Below are 19,865 nucleotides of genomic sequence, written 5' to 3' on the forward strand. Positions count from 1 at the left end.
AATCCCACTCCAGTCAGTCTTTGCAAATAGCCTCCTTGTGGGGAAGAGTGACAGATATCAGACTGGAAGTTACCTATCTGCAAGTGGTTGATTCTAGCAGTTCCCTGCAACACAGACACCCACAGTTAACACGTATTGGCCCATTAGTGAGTCTATAGCATTGCATCACACTGCATACTTCAGAAATGAGAAATATAAAATCTAATACCCAAAACAGGTTCAAAATTGCTGTAATTTCACACAATTTTACTTACAATGCAATACAGTGTATTATTATCAGGAGTGCAGTTGATAAAAACAGAAATGCTAGAAATACTCAGCAAGTCAGGCAGTATTTATGGAAACAGAATTAGAATTAAAGCTTCAAGAATGACCTTTCTCAGGAACTGGGGGAAGTAGAGGTAACCATTTTTTTTAATTAGAGGAAGCATGTAGAGTAAGAGAGAGCAAAAGGCAAGTTTATGGTTGGGTGGAAGGCAACAGAGATAAAAAAAAAACAGAAAAAATAGTGCAAGGCAAAAGCAGGTAGCACTGGAAAAAGAAGCAAAGGATCAGTCAAAAAGAAGTACAAATAGAAGAGACAAAATAATTACCTATAACTACAAAACAAAATACAAAGGACATTGAAAATCCAAAATGTACATTACCTGTGTTGAATAATGGTGATTCTTCATAGAGCTGAACATTAATAGTTGGCTTTGAGGCAATGAGATTTTTTTCAATGTCTTTCACTCCAGGAATTGTCCTACTGCCAGCATGGAAAGATTTCACGAAACTAGCTCCAATTGGAGGCAATGTATGTACCATCTGACCAAACTGCTCTGGAGATCTTTCCTGGAAACAAAACTGTATGTAAATAAAATTTTCCATATCACAATTTAAATCTAGAGCTGTAGATCAGTACTCTAAAGGAATGATGATGAACAAATAACCACAATGTAATCATTAATTTTTACTTGGTCCAATCAAAATTTGTAGATGCTATTATTATTTTGAAAGCCTCTGGAACTCCCACACATTCAACATTCAGTCAATGTTTCTGGCAGAAAGCAGTCGGCAACAAGTCTCTAAGGGAGACATTCTCTCCCATCACTCTTTCTTCTAATAGCTAATGTAAAGTCATATTCAAACCAGATGTTAAGGAGTCTAGGTTCATTCTGGTTTTCCTTTCTTTGCAAAAGAAAACTGCCTATAAACCTGTTACAGAAATACAGATACAAAAATAGACTATTTGCTCTGAATAGTCAGCATCAGTTATCACCCTGCACACAATCAATTTTAATTTAAATTGTGTTCCCATATCACCTTAAACAAGAGAAAATCTGCAGATGCTAGAAATCCGAGCAACACACACAAAATGCTGGAGGAAATCAGCAGGCCAGGCAGCATCAATGGGAAAAAACACAGACGACATTTCGCGCCGAAAACCTTCGGCAGTCCAGCATTTTTGTGTGTGTTGCTCCCATGTTGCCTTAGTCTATTTTCTACATTTATTCACCCAACATGACCTTGTTTGCTAATTTGACTACCTCATCCACACTGTTCCAAATCTCTTCCACCGAGTCTTGTCTGCAGCATTTGGTTTTGCAATTTTCAATCACTAGAAAACCATTTGTGACCAAAGAACAAGAGTTAAAGGTTCAATTATATTTCATCGGATAACAAATACAGTTTCAACATGTACCCTTTCTCGACGCCTAACACGTGCTGATAATGATCGATGGAATGTGCTAGCTGTAGATAAATCACCCAATGTCATGGAATACGTATCAACTAAATAATTCTTGTTTAAGTCATCACTTTCAATCATAATATTTTCTGAATCTTTTGGCCGGGGGGTGGCAAGCACGAGCATATGGCATCCTCCACAGGCAACCTATAAAAGAGGCAAGAAAAGCAATAGCAGTAATTAGATTATGGAATATAATTCCATAAACTTTGAGCATGATTGTTTTTATTAAAACTGGAAGAATACAATGAATAGCAGTACTGTTCCTACTGTATCATTCTCAATAGATTGGATTCTTCTTTTGAATCAACCAATTAAAATGTCACCTGCAGCCCCAAAGGAAGTTTTGGAGGCTCTGCTACAAAACATTTTGGGCATAAAGCAAAAAATAATTTTACACAAAACACAACACTATATTCTAGAAACCCTGTTGGTAGAAGCATGAATTCTTCATTTACTATGAAATGAAATAATAACCCGAGATTCATAAATTACCAATATATTCCACTCAACAGTAAAAATGTGTTGTCACCTAACCAATACCTAGGGTTGCAGCCTCATATCCCTTACAGAGTAAACATGCATCAATCTCAGTTATTCAATGATGTATAAGTGTCAATATCAAGTGCTTTAAAATACATACCGATTTGACTGCCAACTTCAAAAATCTGGTGGATAGCGTAGGTTTGAATTGATTGGTAAAATTCTCTTCCCCAAGTCCCAACTTGCCATGTCGCCCATCACCAAAGGTATATAAAAGACCATTACCTACCCATGGTAAATAAATAAAAATATAAATAAAAGCAACAGTTGGCCATTCAGCAACACCTTCACCTCTATCATTCACTAAGATCGTGGCTCAGCTTTTATCTTGGCACTAATTTCTTGTATTGCACTTGGATATTGTCTATTGTCCTGTTTATTATTTATTGTAATGCCTGCACTGTTTTGTGCACTTTATGCAGTCCTGGGTAAGTCTGTAGTCTAGTGTAGTTGTGTGTTTTTTTTTCCTCTGTGTTGTTTTTTAACGTAGTTCAGTCTAGTTTTTGTACTGTGTCATGTAACACCATGGTCCTGAAAAACATTGTCTCATTTTTACTATGTATCGTACCAGCAGTTATGTTCGAAATGACAATAAAAGTAACTTGACTTGGATATCTGATTTACTTAATATCCCAAAACATAGTGATCTTTGACTTGAATATACTCATTGACCAAGCATCTACAGTTCTCTTGGGTAGAGAAATCCAAAGTTTCATTACCATCCAGGTGAAGACAATTCATTTCATTCCAGTCCTGAATATTTGACTTATTATTTTGAAACTGTGACCTTCGCTCTACACACCCCAGCAGGAAGAAAGGCTGTACCAATCCTTTCAAGCCCCAAAAGAACGATGCTTCATCAGCACACTCAGTATTCTTCTAGATTCTAGAAAACATAAGCCCAGACTGCTTAATCTCTTCTTAAAAGATGATACCCCAAACCTAGGACCAATCTGGAGAACATAATATACTGTATAAGCAATTAAAAAATGTGATCAACATCTCCTGCCATATATTATAGCAAGGTGAGTAGAATGACACTACTCAATATCTTTTTGAGAGAATTGATCACTGCTCAATCCTTCAAAAGGATTTGAGAAACTACCACAGAGTTAAATCAAAATGTAACTAGATAGAGATATTACTTCCCAATGTGACAGAAACTGCCAACTGATCAATAATAGAAAAATGCAAAATTCCACTGCTTACAGTTCTTAGGGTACAAAACCTGAAGAACAAAGTGCCTAGTGACAAAAATAAGGAAAGGAGAAAAGACAGTGGGCCTCAGAGTTAAGAGCAACTGACAATGTTTATTTTATAATTGAAAACATCATTTCAAACAATATGTATTCTTACCTTCAAGTTGCTGCTTCACAGAACAGTAACTTGTCAGGTGAAGCATTAATGGAATATGCTCAGCAAAAGGCTTTCATTTACTGGGCTCAAGTATCTAGCCTAGAAACCAGCAGTTATTTTTCTAACGATTGGTATTTGCCTTACTTTTTTAGGTCAGGTGACCGATTTCACAGAGATACTTGTCAAATGGCTTATATTCCAAACACCTTATATGTTGATCAAGTTGGACCCTCTCCATATGACTGCATTTGCATAGCATGTTACTGCTATGTTCCAATGTTCTGAATCATCATTTCATATTCATAATGGACAGTGCAAAGCACAGCAAGGTTATTGCCCTCCTCTCTGTTAATCATTCTCAAACTTTGGTAATTATTGTGCTGCTCTGATAATTTCAAATGAATTGGATTCTAGCACTGGTTTTGATATATCTCACTGCAAATAATATATGAAAGTAAATATTTTATTTCCGTATTTTACTGGGAGCCTCAAATTGTACATAACTAGTTGGAACATAATGTTTTGCTCAGTTATTTTCATTTTTCATTTGTACTTTTTCTGTGAAGGTGTCCTTAGGAGAGTCAATGGCGCTTAATGGTGACTCCTATGCTCACATCTTCGGAAACAACTCTATTTCCATCTTTAATATCTCTATTTTTCCCTTTCAGGGTTCCTTTGAAGACCCTGACCTGGAGTTACATCCTGACTACAGTTTTTTGCGGTAATGGGACCTGTTCTCGGGGTTTTCTCTGTTTATCGTGGATGGTTGTGAAGAAAAAGCATTTCAGGGTGTATATTGTATACATTTCTCTGACATTAAATGTACCTTTGAAACCTTTATTTGCTCAGCTCTGAAAATGAACCTATCCATCTCCATACTTATTGCTGCTGGCATCACGATTGGAAGAAGTGTCTTTAAAACTGATGATATTAGATTGTGTGAATGATCATTGAACATCAGCCATGATGGACAGGACATTGTTTTTAAATGTTTAATGAAAACTTACCTAAATGTTTGATGAAAAGCTATCTAAATAACAGCAATACATCCATGTTAGTCACGGACTGAGGACTTGAGGGAGCCAGAGGAAATTCTTTGAGGTTATCTTCAATTAAAACATGAGGGTTGCACAGACATCAAAAAGTAGAAATATTGATCCAAGATAATAGGACCACCAAGTGTATGAGGGAATATGCTCTTTGAAGACAACACTCTTGCTTTGGAAACAGAAACAAAAGAAACAAGACCCAGAGCTTTATGTCTGAATCCTTCCTCTGATACAGACTTTGGTGTGTGCAGAGAGTGGATTGCAGATCACAATTTGCAGCCATCAATACATCATTTTTATTTCTGTATCTGATCACTGCATGATATTTATGATTAAGATACAGCGTGGGATAGGCAATTCTGGCCTTTCGAGCTGAGCCACTCAGCAATCACCCATTTTAACCCTAGCCTAATCTCTGGACAATTTACAATGACCAATTAATCTATCAACTGACATGTCTTTAGACTGAGAGAAAACCAAAATACACGGAGGAAACCCATGCGGTCACAGGGAGAGTGTACAAACTCCTTATAGGCAGCAGTGGGAAATGAACCTGGAACAGAGTAATTGCCACAAGGGAATATAGCAAATATTTTACAGCACACAACATGTAATTTACAGTTTTTTACTTAGTCTTCTAATGTTTTTGAATGCCAGAGACACCCCCACCCCTCCGCCCTCACCAACTCTGGTGGGATTTGCATCAGCAAAGCTTGGTCTCCACATTGGATGCTGCCACTGACACTGGGAATGCAGTGACAATTAAGGATCCACAAATAGAAAAGATACAGTATATTGAATACTTGGGAGCAATGAAGGAATGTTGCAACATCACATACCTGTCACTACTGCAGTATGATTCTCCCCACATGAAATAAACTGTATATTTTTTCTCTTCAAGCTTTCTACCACCTTTGGCAATGAAGACTCAAAAATGAATGTGCCATGTCCTAATTGACCAAATTGTCCAAAGCCAAATGCATACACATCTTCCTCTGCAGAAAGATCAAATACAGGATATGGAGTGAAGCTGTTCACAAATGTAAGCATAAAATCAATAAATATTGCCAATTTCGCCCTTCATCAAACAAAATTTAAAATCAAATTACACCGTGTCTCTGTGCATTAGGTATTAGAGGATGTTAAATCATTCTGCATATAAACTTGAATGAAGGGGTGTGGACAATTTTTAATGATTTGTTTGTTTTATTTAGAGATACAGTGTGGTAACAAGCCCATGCTGCTGAATTGCACCCATGCGACCAATTAACCTAACCCATAGGTCTGTGGAATACAAGAGGAAACCAGAGCATGCAGAGGAAACCCACACTGTCCTGGGGAGAACATACAACTCCTTACAGAGAGCAGTGGGAATAGTGCTGTACAGCGATGTGCTGACCACTATGCTACGGTGCTGCCCCTTATATCTTGCACATATTAATGACTTAGAATTGGGTACACAGGGCAAAATAAAAATGGAGGTCTGGTTGAACTATATGGGCAGATGGATAGCATATAAAACATATTGCTAAGAATTGTGAAATGCTACATTTGGGGAGATTTGAGAGAAGTATACAAAATTATGAGGGGTATAGATAGGGTAAATGCAAACAGGCTTTTTCCACTGAGATTGAGTGAGACTAGATTAAAAGCAAAAGGTGAAGTGCTTAAAAGGGAACATGAAGGCAGCTTTCTCACTCAGAGGGTGGTGAGAGTGTGGACAAAGCTGCCAGTGGAAGTGGTGGATGCAGGTTTGATTTCAACATTTAAGTGAAACTTGGTTGAGTACATGGATGGCATGAGTCCGGAGGGTTATGGTTTGGGTGCTGGCAGAATAATGGTTTGCAGAGACTAAATAGTCCAAAGGGCCTGCTTCAGTGCTATAGTCTTCCATAACTCTGTGACTCTATTTGGTAGGAAGAATGAGAAGAGGTAATAAAAAATAGAGCTCTAAAAGAGCACAAAAACAAAAATATCTAGGGTTATATGATTGCATTATGAAATTCAAAATATTATGCTTTATGAGTGCATAGATAAACCAAGTACAGGAGTTAGGACACTGTCAACTTTAATAAATTATGGCTTAGCCACAGATGGAATGTTATGTCCAGTTCTAAGCATCACACTTTAGGAAAGATACAGACTAAGAGCCCTAAAGAGATTCCAGGGATAAGGGACTTCATTTATGGAAATATTCTAGAGGTGTTGAGAATGCTTCTATTCAAACTTTGGAGGTTGCAAGGATATTTTACTGAGGTACTTAAAATCACGAAGTGGAGATAGTGGGAGATAGTTAAAGAATTTTCTTATTTGCCATTCTATTTACAAAAGGGATTTTATGAAGCTTTACAATAGCTGAAATAGGGGATCGAGTAAGCTTAGAGTGGAAGAAGAGCTGGCTTATCTAAGATACTTATGTATTCCAAGACTGCTATTAAAATATCAAAAGGAGAACTACCTGGCATGAAATACACAGATACCAGGTCAAATGTTTCCATAAAGGGCCACAGAGGGAGAAGAAAACAATTAAATGATAGAGGACTTCACTAAGGCAAAAAGAACTAGGCTAGAAAAATCAAGGAGGCCCAAAATCAGGGAAGGTGCATGGTCAGACTACCACTGTTTGGTCCTATTTGTAATCTACTCTGGGAAAATAGTATTTATTGACTTTGCATCTACTTTGTTTAAAGGCTGTTACGCAACTATTATGTCCAGCAGTTTGCTCTCAGCACATCAGTGTCTATTTCAAACAATTTTAAAATTTAAAATGAGACTATTGACAGGAAATCTGTTATCTATAATTCCACTGAATATGATTTTAGCTGTCTTTTATTTGAATGCAATTGTAACAGAGTGTTGAACTAATTGAATTATATCTAATAACTGGAAGAAAAATTGGATTACAGAAATACCAAAGTAATAAAGTAATTCAAAAATCGATTTCAAATTCCATGAGGAACAATTTTCAGTAATTCCAATACTTCAACAAATGCACAAAGAAATTAGGATTTTAAAATGCATCTGTTTGATTGTAAAATTTTGTGAAATTTTACCTTTTTCCCTTAATCAGTAGTTTCACACAAATCTAGAAAACAATTTTAAGTAAAAATTGTGACTTTTTTATATCACTAACAATGTAACATTTGGCTAAACAAATGTTGGTGCACAATTAATCTGACAGTGTTTTTATCTCATTTTTCCAACACACCTGTAAGAACAATAGTGTGACCACCCCCACATGAAACTTGAATGACTTTTCCTGATATATTATTGACAGGCTGTGGGATCCGATGATTTATTGGCTGATCAAGTGATAATCCGAGTTTTCCATTATCAGATTCTCCAAATGTATAGAGCTGCCCATCACCTGTGAAAAACCAATAAGTGTGTTATGGCAATCCAGTCACAGATGCCCCTACTATGTTAATTGTTGTAACTGCCTTTTTTGTCACCAAGATCAGGACAATCTGCTCTGCTCCTCCCTTCTTTATTCCATTTACTTGGATAAAATTCTAATGGTGCAGCAGTTGCAAATTTTCATCTTACGTCGTTTCTCTACTATCTCCCTTCAGGTCTTCTGTGAATGCAGTCCAATGTAGGTCTGTTGTCTAGTGTAGCTTTCTCTGTGTTGTTTTTTTTTATTACATAGTTCAGTCTAGTATTTTTGTACTGTGTCATGTAACACCATGGTCCTAAAAAACGTTGTCTCATTTTTACTATGCACTGTACCAGCAGTTATGGTCGAAATGACAATAAAAGTCGACTTGACGACTTATTTCCATAAAAGTATTGACTAATTACCTTCAACTCCTGGCCATTGTGTTATAGCTAATGGTTTCATCTTCTCTGGCCTGTCTCGCTCACCGTTGTTAACAGCCATCTACTCAAAAATAATTAAATCTTGATGCATCCATTTTTGTGAACTATCACTCCATCTCTGATCTCCTTTCATCATTAAAGTCCTTAAATGAATTTTAATCTCACAAATCTGTGCCATTTTACATAGATCTCCTTGTAAAAACCACATCATTCTCATTCCCACAGGCTGATGGCATCTTATCAGATATTGACAAAGGTAATCTCTCCCCTCTTGTCCTTCTCTAACCATCTGCAGCTTTTGACCACTTCACCCTTTTCCAGTTCTTCTCTAGGGCTGCCCAGCTTGATAGGGTCAGACTCACTGCTCAATTCCTCTTCTAATTAATTGTAACCAAACTATCATCAACAGAGGTTTCACTTCACATGCCCACACTCTTATCTCTACCACTCCTTTCATTCCTCCCTTGGCAACAGCATCCACAAACTATTTCCAAATGCTTAGTAATAACACACAGCTTTAACTTGAAACCACTTCACTTGACCTGCCACTAAATCATGATACTTTGTCCAATATCCAATACCAGATCAGCAGAGATTCCAACTGAACACTAGCAAGGTCTTAAGAACTTAGAATTAATGTATTTCATGTGAGTCACCATACAAGGTAAATTACTCTTAGACGGAAATGCAGCAGGAATAATGAGTAATGAAAAAGAATAATAAAATTATGTAGTTATTTACCAGTCATTTTCATGTATATGGACCACAGCACATGTATTCCTTTTAATGTCAAATACATTAATGTATTACTTTGCACATTCGGTGCAGTTATAACAACACACAGTAAGAAGTTTAGTTTTAAGCCCTCCTTCCTATTAGTACATCACTGTGAGATTATTTGTATATAATTAATATTCTTCTACTTGTTGTCTGCTGTGTAATATAATTCTGTGTATTCACATTCAATATTATAAAAGTTTATAAAATTATCCATACAGATCATCTCCTTACATTAAGGACAGAACATTGAGGAAGTAGAAAAAAAACAATGACAGAATGCACAATAAAGTGCTACAGTTACAGAAAAAGTGCAGTGCAGATGTAAAGTGATAACAAGGCAAACTGTGAGATCAAGATTCCATCTTATACCGGAAAACAGTTCAAAAGTCTTGTAACAGAGGGATAAAAGATGTCTTTGAGCATGATGGTACATGCCTTTCGGTTTTTGTATCTTTTGCCAGATGGGAGGGGAGAAGAAGAAAAAATATCCAGGGTGGGTAGGGCTTTTAATTATGTTGGCCTCTTTACCAAGGCAGTGAGAAGAGTTTTATAATGACACAAATATCCAGGCTGATCGTTATGAACAATCATGCGAGCACATGAGAGGAAAATAAAATCTAAGTCCAATCTAAAAGTAATCTTTTTCTCAACAATTTATGCCAAAATTTAATTTGAGTAGCTAAGTTTGAGTATTATTTTGCATTGCATGTTTGCACCTGCCCCAGTAGAGTCAATTAGGATAACAAACCAATGGAGCACTGCCCCTCAAAAAAAATCACCTAAGCAAAGTTAATTTTTATCATGAGTGTTAAAAGATGGTACTAAGGCAAGTATTTTAAGTAAAGATGCAGTTCAATCTTGATCTAACTCAATAGCAGAGTATGTAGCCTACTAATCCCTATGTTCTTAACAGAAAGCAAACAAGTGATAATCAGCTTGTTGCCTTGTATTTTCTATCATTAATACCTGTTACAAGAGCAGAATGGTAATATCCACAGGAAACCCAGGAGACTGGCTTGCCCACATCTATTTGGTGCGGTAGACTGACACTGCTTTCAGAATCAAGGCCGATTTGTCCCTCAGAATTATCGCCCCACATAAAGAGATTCCCATCCTCTAAACAAGTAAAACATCATTCAAATAAATTGTTAAAACAGAAGAAAAACCAAATGCTCATGAAAAGTTATTCATCATCTTTAAATAAACTGGTTTTCCAAATCTTTAGAAAAATGGTATCACACATCCAATATACAGTAATTCCACAAATGCCTCAATTCCTTAATTGTCAGAAATATTAAGGAAACACTGTTGTGTTAACAGATTCCATTACAGCTAACTCAAAGAATGAAATTGCCAAACATGCGAAGTGTAGATTTGAAATTAATGAATAGAAAGAACCCATAGGCAGTAAAATAATCATTTTAATCTATAACATATTTAATGGAAATGATGCCTGTTAAATTTTTAAGAATTCGGTGATTTCTAAGCAAGTACTTAAAGTCATTCCCTTTTGTCCGAAACAAAATCAATGAAGTTAATAAAGATTTCACCCTATCTCCAAAAGAATGCTTTATTTAATTAGCATGCCTATAACCTTCCCAAAACCTGGGCAACCTCTATCAGCGGCACATTATAGTAATGATAAAGCACAGAGTCATTCAATCATACAGCAAAGGAAGAGACCATTTATCTCACCAATGTCCATGCAGGCCAACAAAACCCTACCTATGCTAATCACATGCTAATCAGCATGCGGTCCATGTCTTTCTATGCTATGGTATTTCAAATTGTCATCTCAATGTTGATTAAATGTAGTGAGAGCACCTATCTCTGCCTGCCACTCAGCTAGATTTCAACCAGCCTTACCTTAAACCAAAGCCCTCTAATTATAAGCAAAGCTGAGAAGAGAAGTTTTTCATTATCTAAAATAACAAGCCTTTCATTATTTTGTGTACCTCATTCATTCCCCCCTTCAGCCTTCCTTATTCTAAGGAAATCAAACCTAGCTTTGATCCTCAGCACTTCCTATGGCTATACCATTCATTGTTCATGTTCTAGCATTATTAGTCCTTTTAAAATGCTCCACCTCATATTTATCATGAATAAATTCTACCTGCCGTTGCCATGTCCCTATTACCAACTCATCAGTATGATTTATATTCTAAAACAATCCTCCATGTAATCAAGAATACCATCGATTTTTGTCTCACCTGCAAACTTAGTAATCATACCTCCTACATTCACATTCAAATTGTAGTAGTCGTGACTTATCACAGACATAAAATCGCAAAGCAATGTTTGACCATGTTCTACAGCCTCCAATTACCAGGCAAGTTTTAGATTCAGTAAACCAACTTTTCTTGGATCCTATGAGCTCTAAGGTTTTGGTCCAATCTCCCATGTGGAAATCCAAGTGCCTTGATGAATTCCATGCAGACTACATCATCTGCATTACCCTCATCAATGTACTTGATTAGCTCTGAAAAATTCAGTCAAATTAATCAGACGGTATCAGTCCCTAAGGAAGCTATGTTGGCTACCTTTGATTAATCCCTACCTTCTTGTAGTAGAGCTTAGAACTGGGATCACTATTTAAAACGAAGAATTTCCAACAAGAAAGAGATGAGGTATTATTTTTTCTCCCTCGCAGAGGGTTGTGTGTTTTAGGAACTCTCTTCCTCAAGGGACAATTAAAACAGTCTTTGAATATTCTTTAGGCAGATTCTGTCTCAATTCTTGATAAACAATGGGGTGAATGGGATAGACAAGAATGCAAAGATGAACTTGCAGTCAAATTAACAATGATCTTATCAAATATAGAGCAAAAAAGGGGCTCAACAATCAGGAAACTGAGGAGCTGGTGGACAGGAGTTACAGGAAAACAGCCACCCTGAAGTTGCAGAAGGCAGGTAGTTGGGTGACTATCAGGAGAGGGAAAGAGAATATGCAGTCAGAGTAGAGTATCCAGCCAGACTTACCAGGGGAAAGCTGCAGTGACCAAGTCTTTTACCAAATTTGATTCTGTGGCTCAGAAAGGGAAGTCAAGGGGAGAGCAGTAGTGATAAGGAATTCATTGGCTTGGGAAATGGACAGGAGAACCAAAGTGACAGGGTCAGGGAGATATCAGATCGAGTTCACAATAATCTTAACAGGGAGAGTTAGCAACCAAAAATTCTGGCATACATTGGTACTAACAACATAGGGAAGAAAACAGATGAGGTCCTGAAGAGCAAATCTCAAGAATTAGAAAGGAAGCAATAAAGCAGGACCTCATGGGTACCAACCTTTGGATTGCTACCTATGTCATGTGCCACTGAGAGTAAATATACAATGATGTGGCAGATGGCAGAACATTTAGTCAAGAGAAAAAAGGAAATATACTTAAGGTATAGGAAGCAAAAAACAGATATGGATCTTGATAGTTATAAGGTAGCTAGGAAGGAGGTTAGAAGAGGACATGAGAAGGCCTTGGCAAATAGGATTAAGGAAAACCCCAAGGTGTTCTACAACCACATGAAGAACAGGAGAACTAGAGTGAGGATAGGATTGCTAAGGGATAAATGAGAAATGGCTCAGGAATAAATGTGCTGTTAACACAAATGATGCACTTCATTGTATGGTTCAATGTACCTGTGATAAATAAATCTGAATCCGATGTTAAAAACACAAGAAATTCTGCAGATGCTGGAAACCCAAAGCAACACAAACAAAATACTGGAGGAACTCAGCAAGTCAGACAGTATCTATGGAAATGAATAAACAGTCGACATTTTGGGCCAAGATCCTTCTTCAGGACTGGAACAGAAGATGAAAGATGACAGAATAAAAAGGCGGGGGGGGAGGGGACGAAGGACAGCCAGAAGGTGATAGAATCTGAATGTGTCTGGAGTCAGAAGAGGTAGAGTGGCCCTTAATGAATATGTAGCTCCAATGTTCACAAGAGGGAGGGACCTTGACGAATAGTCAGCGTAGAACAGGCTAATGTGCTGGAGCCTCTTGAGGTTAAGAAAGAGGCAGTGTTGGAGCTTTCAAACAACATTAGGAGAGATCAGTCCCCAGGAGTGGATGGCACATATCTCAGATTATTACAGTAAGCAAGGGAACAGATTGCTGGGGTGTTGACAATTAACTTTGTAGCCTCACTGGCCACAGGACTATATCAGAGGATTGAGGGTGGTAAATGTATGCCTTTATCCAAGAAAAGTAATAGGGATAATCCTGGAAATTGTAGACCAGGGTGGACAAACTAATGGAGAGGATTCTTAGAGACAGGATTTATGAGCATTTGGAAAAGCACAGTCTGATAGGGACAGTCAGCATGGCTTTATGAAGGGCAGGTCATGCCTCATGAACCACTGAATTTTTCAAGGAAGTGACAAAATAAATTAACGAAGGTAGAGCGGTGGATGTGGTGTGCATAGACACATGTGGTAAGGCACTTGACAGATTCTGAATGAAAGACTTATTCAGAAAGTCATGAGGTATGGGGTCCATAGAAATCTTGGATCCACATCCACAGATGCCTCAGTTTCTGCGACAGATGGCAGAATGGTTTAGAAGACATACAGTGTGTGTCCATCATTAGTCTGGAGACTGAGTTCAAGAATAGTGAGGTAACATTGCAGCTCCATAAAGCTCAGCTTACACATACTTGGAATACACGTTTGATGTTGGTCACCTCATTACAATAAGGAAGTGAAAGCTTTAGAGAGGGTGCAGAGCATTACCAAGATGCTGCCTCGATTAGAGAACATGTCTATTGTGGAAAGGTTGAGCAATCTAGAGCTTTTGAGGCAATGGAGGTTGAGAGGAGACTTGATAAAGGTGTATAAGGTTATGAGAGGCATAAGCTTAGTGAACAGTCAGCACCTTTTTCCCAAGGCAAGCATAGTTACTATCAAACGACATCCTTTTAAGGTGAGTGAAAGGAAGTTTAAAGGAGATATCAGAGGTGCTTTTTTTTTTTACACAGAGAGTGCTAAGTGTTTGAAATGCACTGTGAAGTTGGTGATAAAGGCAGATACAGTAAGGACATTTAAGAAACACTTAGGCAATAGATGAACAAAAAATGGAGGATTATGAGTTATGTAGAAGGGAGGGGTTAGAGTAATCATGGAGTAGGTTTATATATTTGGCACAACAGTGTGGGCCGAGGGACAGGTACTCTTCTTATGTTCTAATCTTACCCTGACCCAAATTTGTATGTCTGTGCATATGTTTGTATAACATCCACAAGTTGTTATTCTTCAGCAATATTTTCCCAAAATCTTTGGCCTCTACTGTTCAAACACGGGCAGCTTACTCACAGAAGCATCACCCAGATACCTATTCAAGTCAGACACCATCTTACTTCATTTCCACTGGGTTCAAACATTCAGCATTTCCCACCTAATGGCACTCTAAGAGCACATTTACCAAAAGATGTGCAAAGTTTTAATGTACCTACTGGCACAGACAAGAAAAGTTAAGCTTTCCAGCAAAGCTCACAAACTAATTGATAAAAAGTAGTAAAAACACAAGAGAAAATTATTACTGAACTATTCAAACAATACAACCATGAAGTCTTTCTGATCCATACATAGTTAATAATGTTACCAAATCTGAATAATATTTCATTATTTCTCACCAGTTAAGGCTGCTGAAATATTTGACCCAGCAGCCAGTTGTTTAATCTTCTGTTTATCCTTGAAATATTCCAGACGTTGAAATACTGTTCTTTCTTCATTATTGCCCAGGCCCAACTGTCCTTCACTGTTATCACCAGCAGCATATATATTTCCTTGTTCTGGAATACACATTGACATCAATTGTATATACAAACAATCCTTGCAAATGCACCTTTAATTGCGATTATTTTTGTATAAAGTCCTTGTGATAAACTAAGGTAGGCAGTAACTATTTTATATCTTAAGATTTTGGTTATATATCAAATCAGTGAAATATCACCCACTATTAACATTAAACATCGGAAACAAGTCCAATCAACAAAGAATGACACCATAGCAAGCTGGATCTCAAACAAAGAAACAGAAAAGAGGAAGGAGATAGAGAGCCTAGTGGCACAGTGTCAAAAAAACCTCAACCTCAATGTCAGGAAAATAAATGAGCTAATATTTACTTCAGGAAGCAGGGTAGAGTACACACTCCTGTCTGCATCAATAGTACTGAGGTGGAGATTGTTGAGAGCTTAAAGTCTCCATGTGTAAATATCACCAACAATTTGTCCAAGTCCAGCCACGTAGATGCTATGAAAGAACATCAGCACCTCTGCTTCATCAGAAGGCTAAAGAAATATGTCACATCAATTCCTACAGGTGCAATATAGAAAACATCCTATTCACAGCCTGAATATAATTAACATGCCCAAGACTGCAGAAATCGCAGAGAGTTGTGAATGTCGTCCAATCTAGCACACAAAAAAATATTGCCTCCATTGACTCTGTCTACACTTCCCGATGCCTTGTGAAAGCAACTAACTTTATCAGGAACCACTCCCACCCCCCCCCCCCCCCATCTTCCATCAAACTATCTGATCTGAAAATATGATTATTCCTTCATTTTCACTGGATTCAAACACTCAAAGCAGAGGTAAGTTTTCCCTATATAGAGAGTGGTAGCTACATGGAACACACTGCCAGAGGTGATAGAAGAAGCAGATACATAGGGACATTAAAGAGGCTCTTTGATAAGCACACGGAAGAAAGAAAGATGGAGGGCTTTATGGGAGGAAAGGGTTACAGTGATCTTAGAGTAAGTTAAAAAGCCGGCAGAACATTCTAGGCCGAAGGGCCTGTTCTGTGCTGCACTGTTCTATGTTATAAAACATAGAAGATACAGAAAACACACACTAGCATCTCAAGGACAGCTCCTATCTCACTGTCATAAGACTCTTGAACAAACCTTTGATAATGTAAAGATGAATACCTGATCTGTCAATCTACCTTGTCTTGGCCCTTGCATTTTCTCTGCAACTGAAACAATACATTTTGTTTTTTATTCCTTTTGTTCTACTTCTATGTAATTATCTATGCAATGGTCTGTCTAGATATCATACAACAAAAGCTGCACCTCAGTGCATGTGACAATAATACATCAAGAAATGGAATAAAAGAATCAGAATGATCAGAGATACATGACAGTACAGAGCAAAGACATAAACTACAAAAATAAATAGTAGAAAAGAGAAAAAAGAATAATAAGGCAGTGTTCATAGATCATTTAGAAATCTGGTGGCGGAGGGGAAGAAGCTGTTTAAGAATAGTGTGGGTGTGGGAACAAAGAAGCAACAAAAAGAAGACTCTGAAAAAAAATAAATAACACACTAGTTTTTTTAAGAGAAAATAAACATTTTATTTCACTCCAGGAGAGACTGCCAACCTTATTACTCTATAGTACAAAGCAAGTGCACAGAGACTAATTAAGGGAAGATTCCAATCAAAACAAGTGGTTCCATGGGTGACCCATAGACATAAAGATTTTATACATTAAAATGAATGACTGGTGCATTTTAACATCAATAATGGTTTACAATACAAATCTTCTGAATTTATAGCACAATGTTTACAACTATGTATTTGAAAAATCAGAATCAACTGTTAATTATCATACCTGTCCAAACCAATGTATGACTTCTCCCACAGGCAGCAAGTTTCACTCTCTCTAACTTCAGCGCTAAAACAAAGCATTTATTGAAAGTGAAATGTTGTAGATATTCTCATTTTAAATCTACAAATCATATAGTTCTCCTACCTGAAATATATAGTTAAAATATAAATATTTTCTCCTAATAGAATAATTTCTTTCACATGAACAGAGTGATTGTGCAGTAAATAACTATGAAGCTCTTTCACTCACAGAATAAGAACAGTTCTTGTTTTTTCTTATAAGGAAACATGTATCACCAAAGAGTATTACGTTTATTCTTAGGCAGAAACTCAGGACCCAGATAACTTGCTTATGAGTAGAAGGTAGAAACTGGGTTCTGAAGTGGATGATCACGGTGAATGATGGAGGAGACTCAAAGGGCCAAACAACCTACTCTTGTTCCTTTTCCATTATACAAATGAGTGTTCATGCAAAATTACATACCTTTTACACATGTCGGTTTGTTCACAATGTTCTTTGTTCCCAAGCCCAGCTGACCCCAGTTGTTGCTCCCAAAGACATACAGCTTACCATTTTCTGTCAAAAAAAACACCTGCTTTTATCCTTTATTCTATACCAGATCAATTTTTAACATTGAACAATCTTTGCATTTTTTTTTCTAAATTAATCATTTAGCATTCAAAAGCTAGTTATCTGATTTTTCTGTTTAGGTCCCAGAAACACTAATTCAGTTCACAGTGTAAAGCCCTCAAGCAAGGCTTGTAGTGGTCCAACTCTATCTGTTGCCCTAGTATTTTTTATTCTTCTCAAAGAGTGATGTTCAATTGAACTCCATAACTACAAGCAGGATCCCTTTTTATGTGGATAAACGCCTCCCTAAAAAAGGAAATGGAAAAAAAGGATCAGGTCACCAAATTACCTAGCAACTAACCATGAGCAACAATAGCAGACACTAGGGAATAAAATACTCAAGCCAAATGCATTTGGGGAATTAAACACTCACTTATTTTTCTTGAACTAATATGCATTTGTGATATTACATTACATAGGTGCCATTAAGCTAGAAAGAGTGCAGAAGAGATTTATGAGGATGTTTCCAAGATTCAAAGAACTGAGTTATAGATAGAAGTTGAGCAGGTTGCAACCCTTTTCATTACAGCATAGATGATTGAGCGGTGATCTTAGAGGTGTATAAAATTACAAGCTTATGGTGAATAAGCATAGCATTTTCGTAAGGCTGGGATATCAAAAACTAAAGGACATATCTTTAAGGTGAGAGGAAGGAAACTTTATAGGAATCCGGGGGTGACTTTTTGACCAAAGATTGGTCAGTATAGGAATAAAGCTGTCAAAAAAAGCAATTGAGGCAAGTACATAACACTTAATAAGTATGTGGACAAATACAAGAGTAGGATAGGTATAAAGGGATATGAACCAAACACAGGCAATGGAAGTGTTGGTCAGAGCGGGCCAGTTGGGCCAAAGGGTCTGTTTCTTGCTCTATGACCCTATGAATATATTTTTTCAATTAAATAAGATTTACACAAATACTGTTATGTAAAAAAACCTAAAATTTAAACCATAGAAAAATGTTTTCAACTCAAACATTTTTATTTCTCTCATACTTAATCAAACGTTATCAAAAACATTTAACGCTGAATGTTTAAAAGATATTAGGAAAGATGACAAATGGAAGACCTTCTGCATCAGGAAGTCCAAGTATTACGGAAAACCTTAAAGAGGAAAAAAGATGAAAATCTGGAAAGCAGTTAATTCAACAGTTGACTTTCAACATCCTCAGAAATTGCATTTTTTTCAGACCAACTATAATCCCACTTTCTTTTAAAATAATTAACTTTTGTTGAGATCCTAATCCATAGACAGGAGTTCCCAACTACAGTATTTTATAGTTCAATGATGTGCAAACCGTGACAGCAGACTATCTGGTAATTATATCACAGGCAGGTCCAAATCTGTCATTATCTAGCATCCATGTTCTCCAAGTTCAAGCAAGTATACTAAATCAACCTGAAATTGAATTCCAGCCAATTTATCAATCACTTTGTCCCTTAAGTTGCCAGAAATCCATCTACTTTCTTCGCTGCTAGCTAACGTCAGCTAGTTCACCATACCCTTATGAAACATGGGTGCTGAGGCTCAGGTTCCAGCATAAGTTCCCACCCATTGCTTTCAGTAGAACACTGAGAAGTGATGGAATTTACAACTGCATCTCAGAAATTAATTGTTTCACAGCAAACATTAGAAATGTAAAGGGTAGTGCAACTATCACAGACAGACATTTTGTTCTAAAGTTAGAAATTAGTTATCAAACCTCCTAATGAAAATCTGAGATATGAGACATCGTTATGATGGAAGTCTAGGAGCTAGAAACAAAGTAGGGTGACAAATGTTTTTCTACTGTATTTGACCAAGAAAGAAATTATCTCATTCAATCACTTCTACGGTTATGTAAATTCACATCATAAATAGTTAGCAAAGGGATTTATGTGTAGTAAAACAGAATTATTGAGGTCAAGTTCCAGGATGGATGCAGAAGGCATCATGTCCTTTAAATACCACCACCAACTATATTTTGGCAATTTATCAAGGTGATAAAAGTACCAGAAAACACCATCCAACATAGCTACTTTAAAAAGTTTGCAGAGCTTTTTTTAAACTAAATTAATTAAGTAATAAATGCTGTACTTCATTTCAATAACCATTTTCTGTTGCTTGATATTGAAAGCTCAAGGCAAAGGAAAAGCTTTGCATGTAGAGGAAAAATAAATCCATAGAACTAACAGCTTACCTGTTATGAGTGCAGTGTGCTCATCCCCACAACTGATTGCAATAGCTTTGTCATTTTTCAGCCAGAATTTGCTGGGCACATTGTCTGAGAATTTGCTTTTGCCAAATGTAAAAACAGCTCCTGAAACTGAAATAAAATTAAATTAGATTTTAAAGGAACAATTGAACCAACTGCT

At 36.9% G+C, this 19,865-nt stretch overlaps 1 protein-coding gene across 2 annotated transcripts in view; it reads right to left on the reverse strand.

Annotated features, from left to right (window-relative positions):
- Positions 1-19,865, reverse strand: part of LOC132393238 (X-linked retinitis pigmentosa GTPase regulator-like) — a 71,841-nt gene that overhangs the window by 37,284 nt on the left and 14,692 nt on the right. For both annotated transcript variants that reach the window (XM_059968241.1, XM_059968240.1), the window contains exons 2-11: positions 19,691-19,816; positions 17,365-17,457; positions 16,885-16,947; positions 14,903-15,061; positions 10,243-10,392; positions 7,886-8,044; positions 5,517-5,672; positions 2,373-2,497; positions 1,685-1,876; positions 648-834 (exon numbers count right to left, since the gene is read on the reverse strand). In XM_059968241.1, coding sequence (XP_059824224.1) covers positions 648-834; positions 1,685-1,876; positions 2,373-2,497; positions 5,517-5,672; positions 7,886-8,044; positions 10,243-10,392; positions 14,903-15,061; positions 16,885-16,947; positions 17,365-17,457; positions 19,691-19,816 — 1,410 coding nt within the window. The remainder of the gene's footprint in view (positions 1-647; positions 835-1,684; positions 1,877-2,372; positions 2,498-5,516; positions 5,673-7,885; positions 8,045-10,242; positions 10,393-14,902; positions 15,062-16,884; positions 16,948-17,364; positions 17,458-19,690; positions 19,817-19,865) is intronic.

Source organism: Hypanus sabinus, chromosome 4, assembly GCF_030144855.1.
Source record: "Hypanus sabinus isolate sHypSab1 chromosome 4, sHypSab1.hap1, whole genome shotgun sequence".
NCBI classification, from domain to species: Eukaryota; Metazoa; Chordata; class Chondrichthyes; order Myliobatiformes; family Dasyatidae; genus Hypanus; species Hypanus sabinus.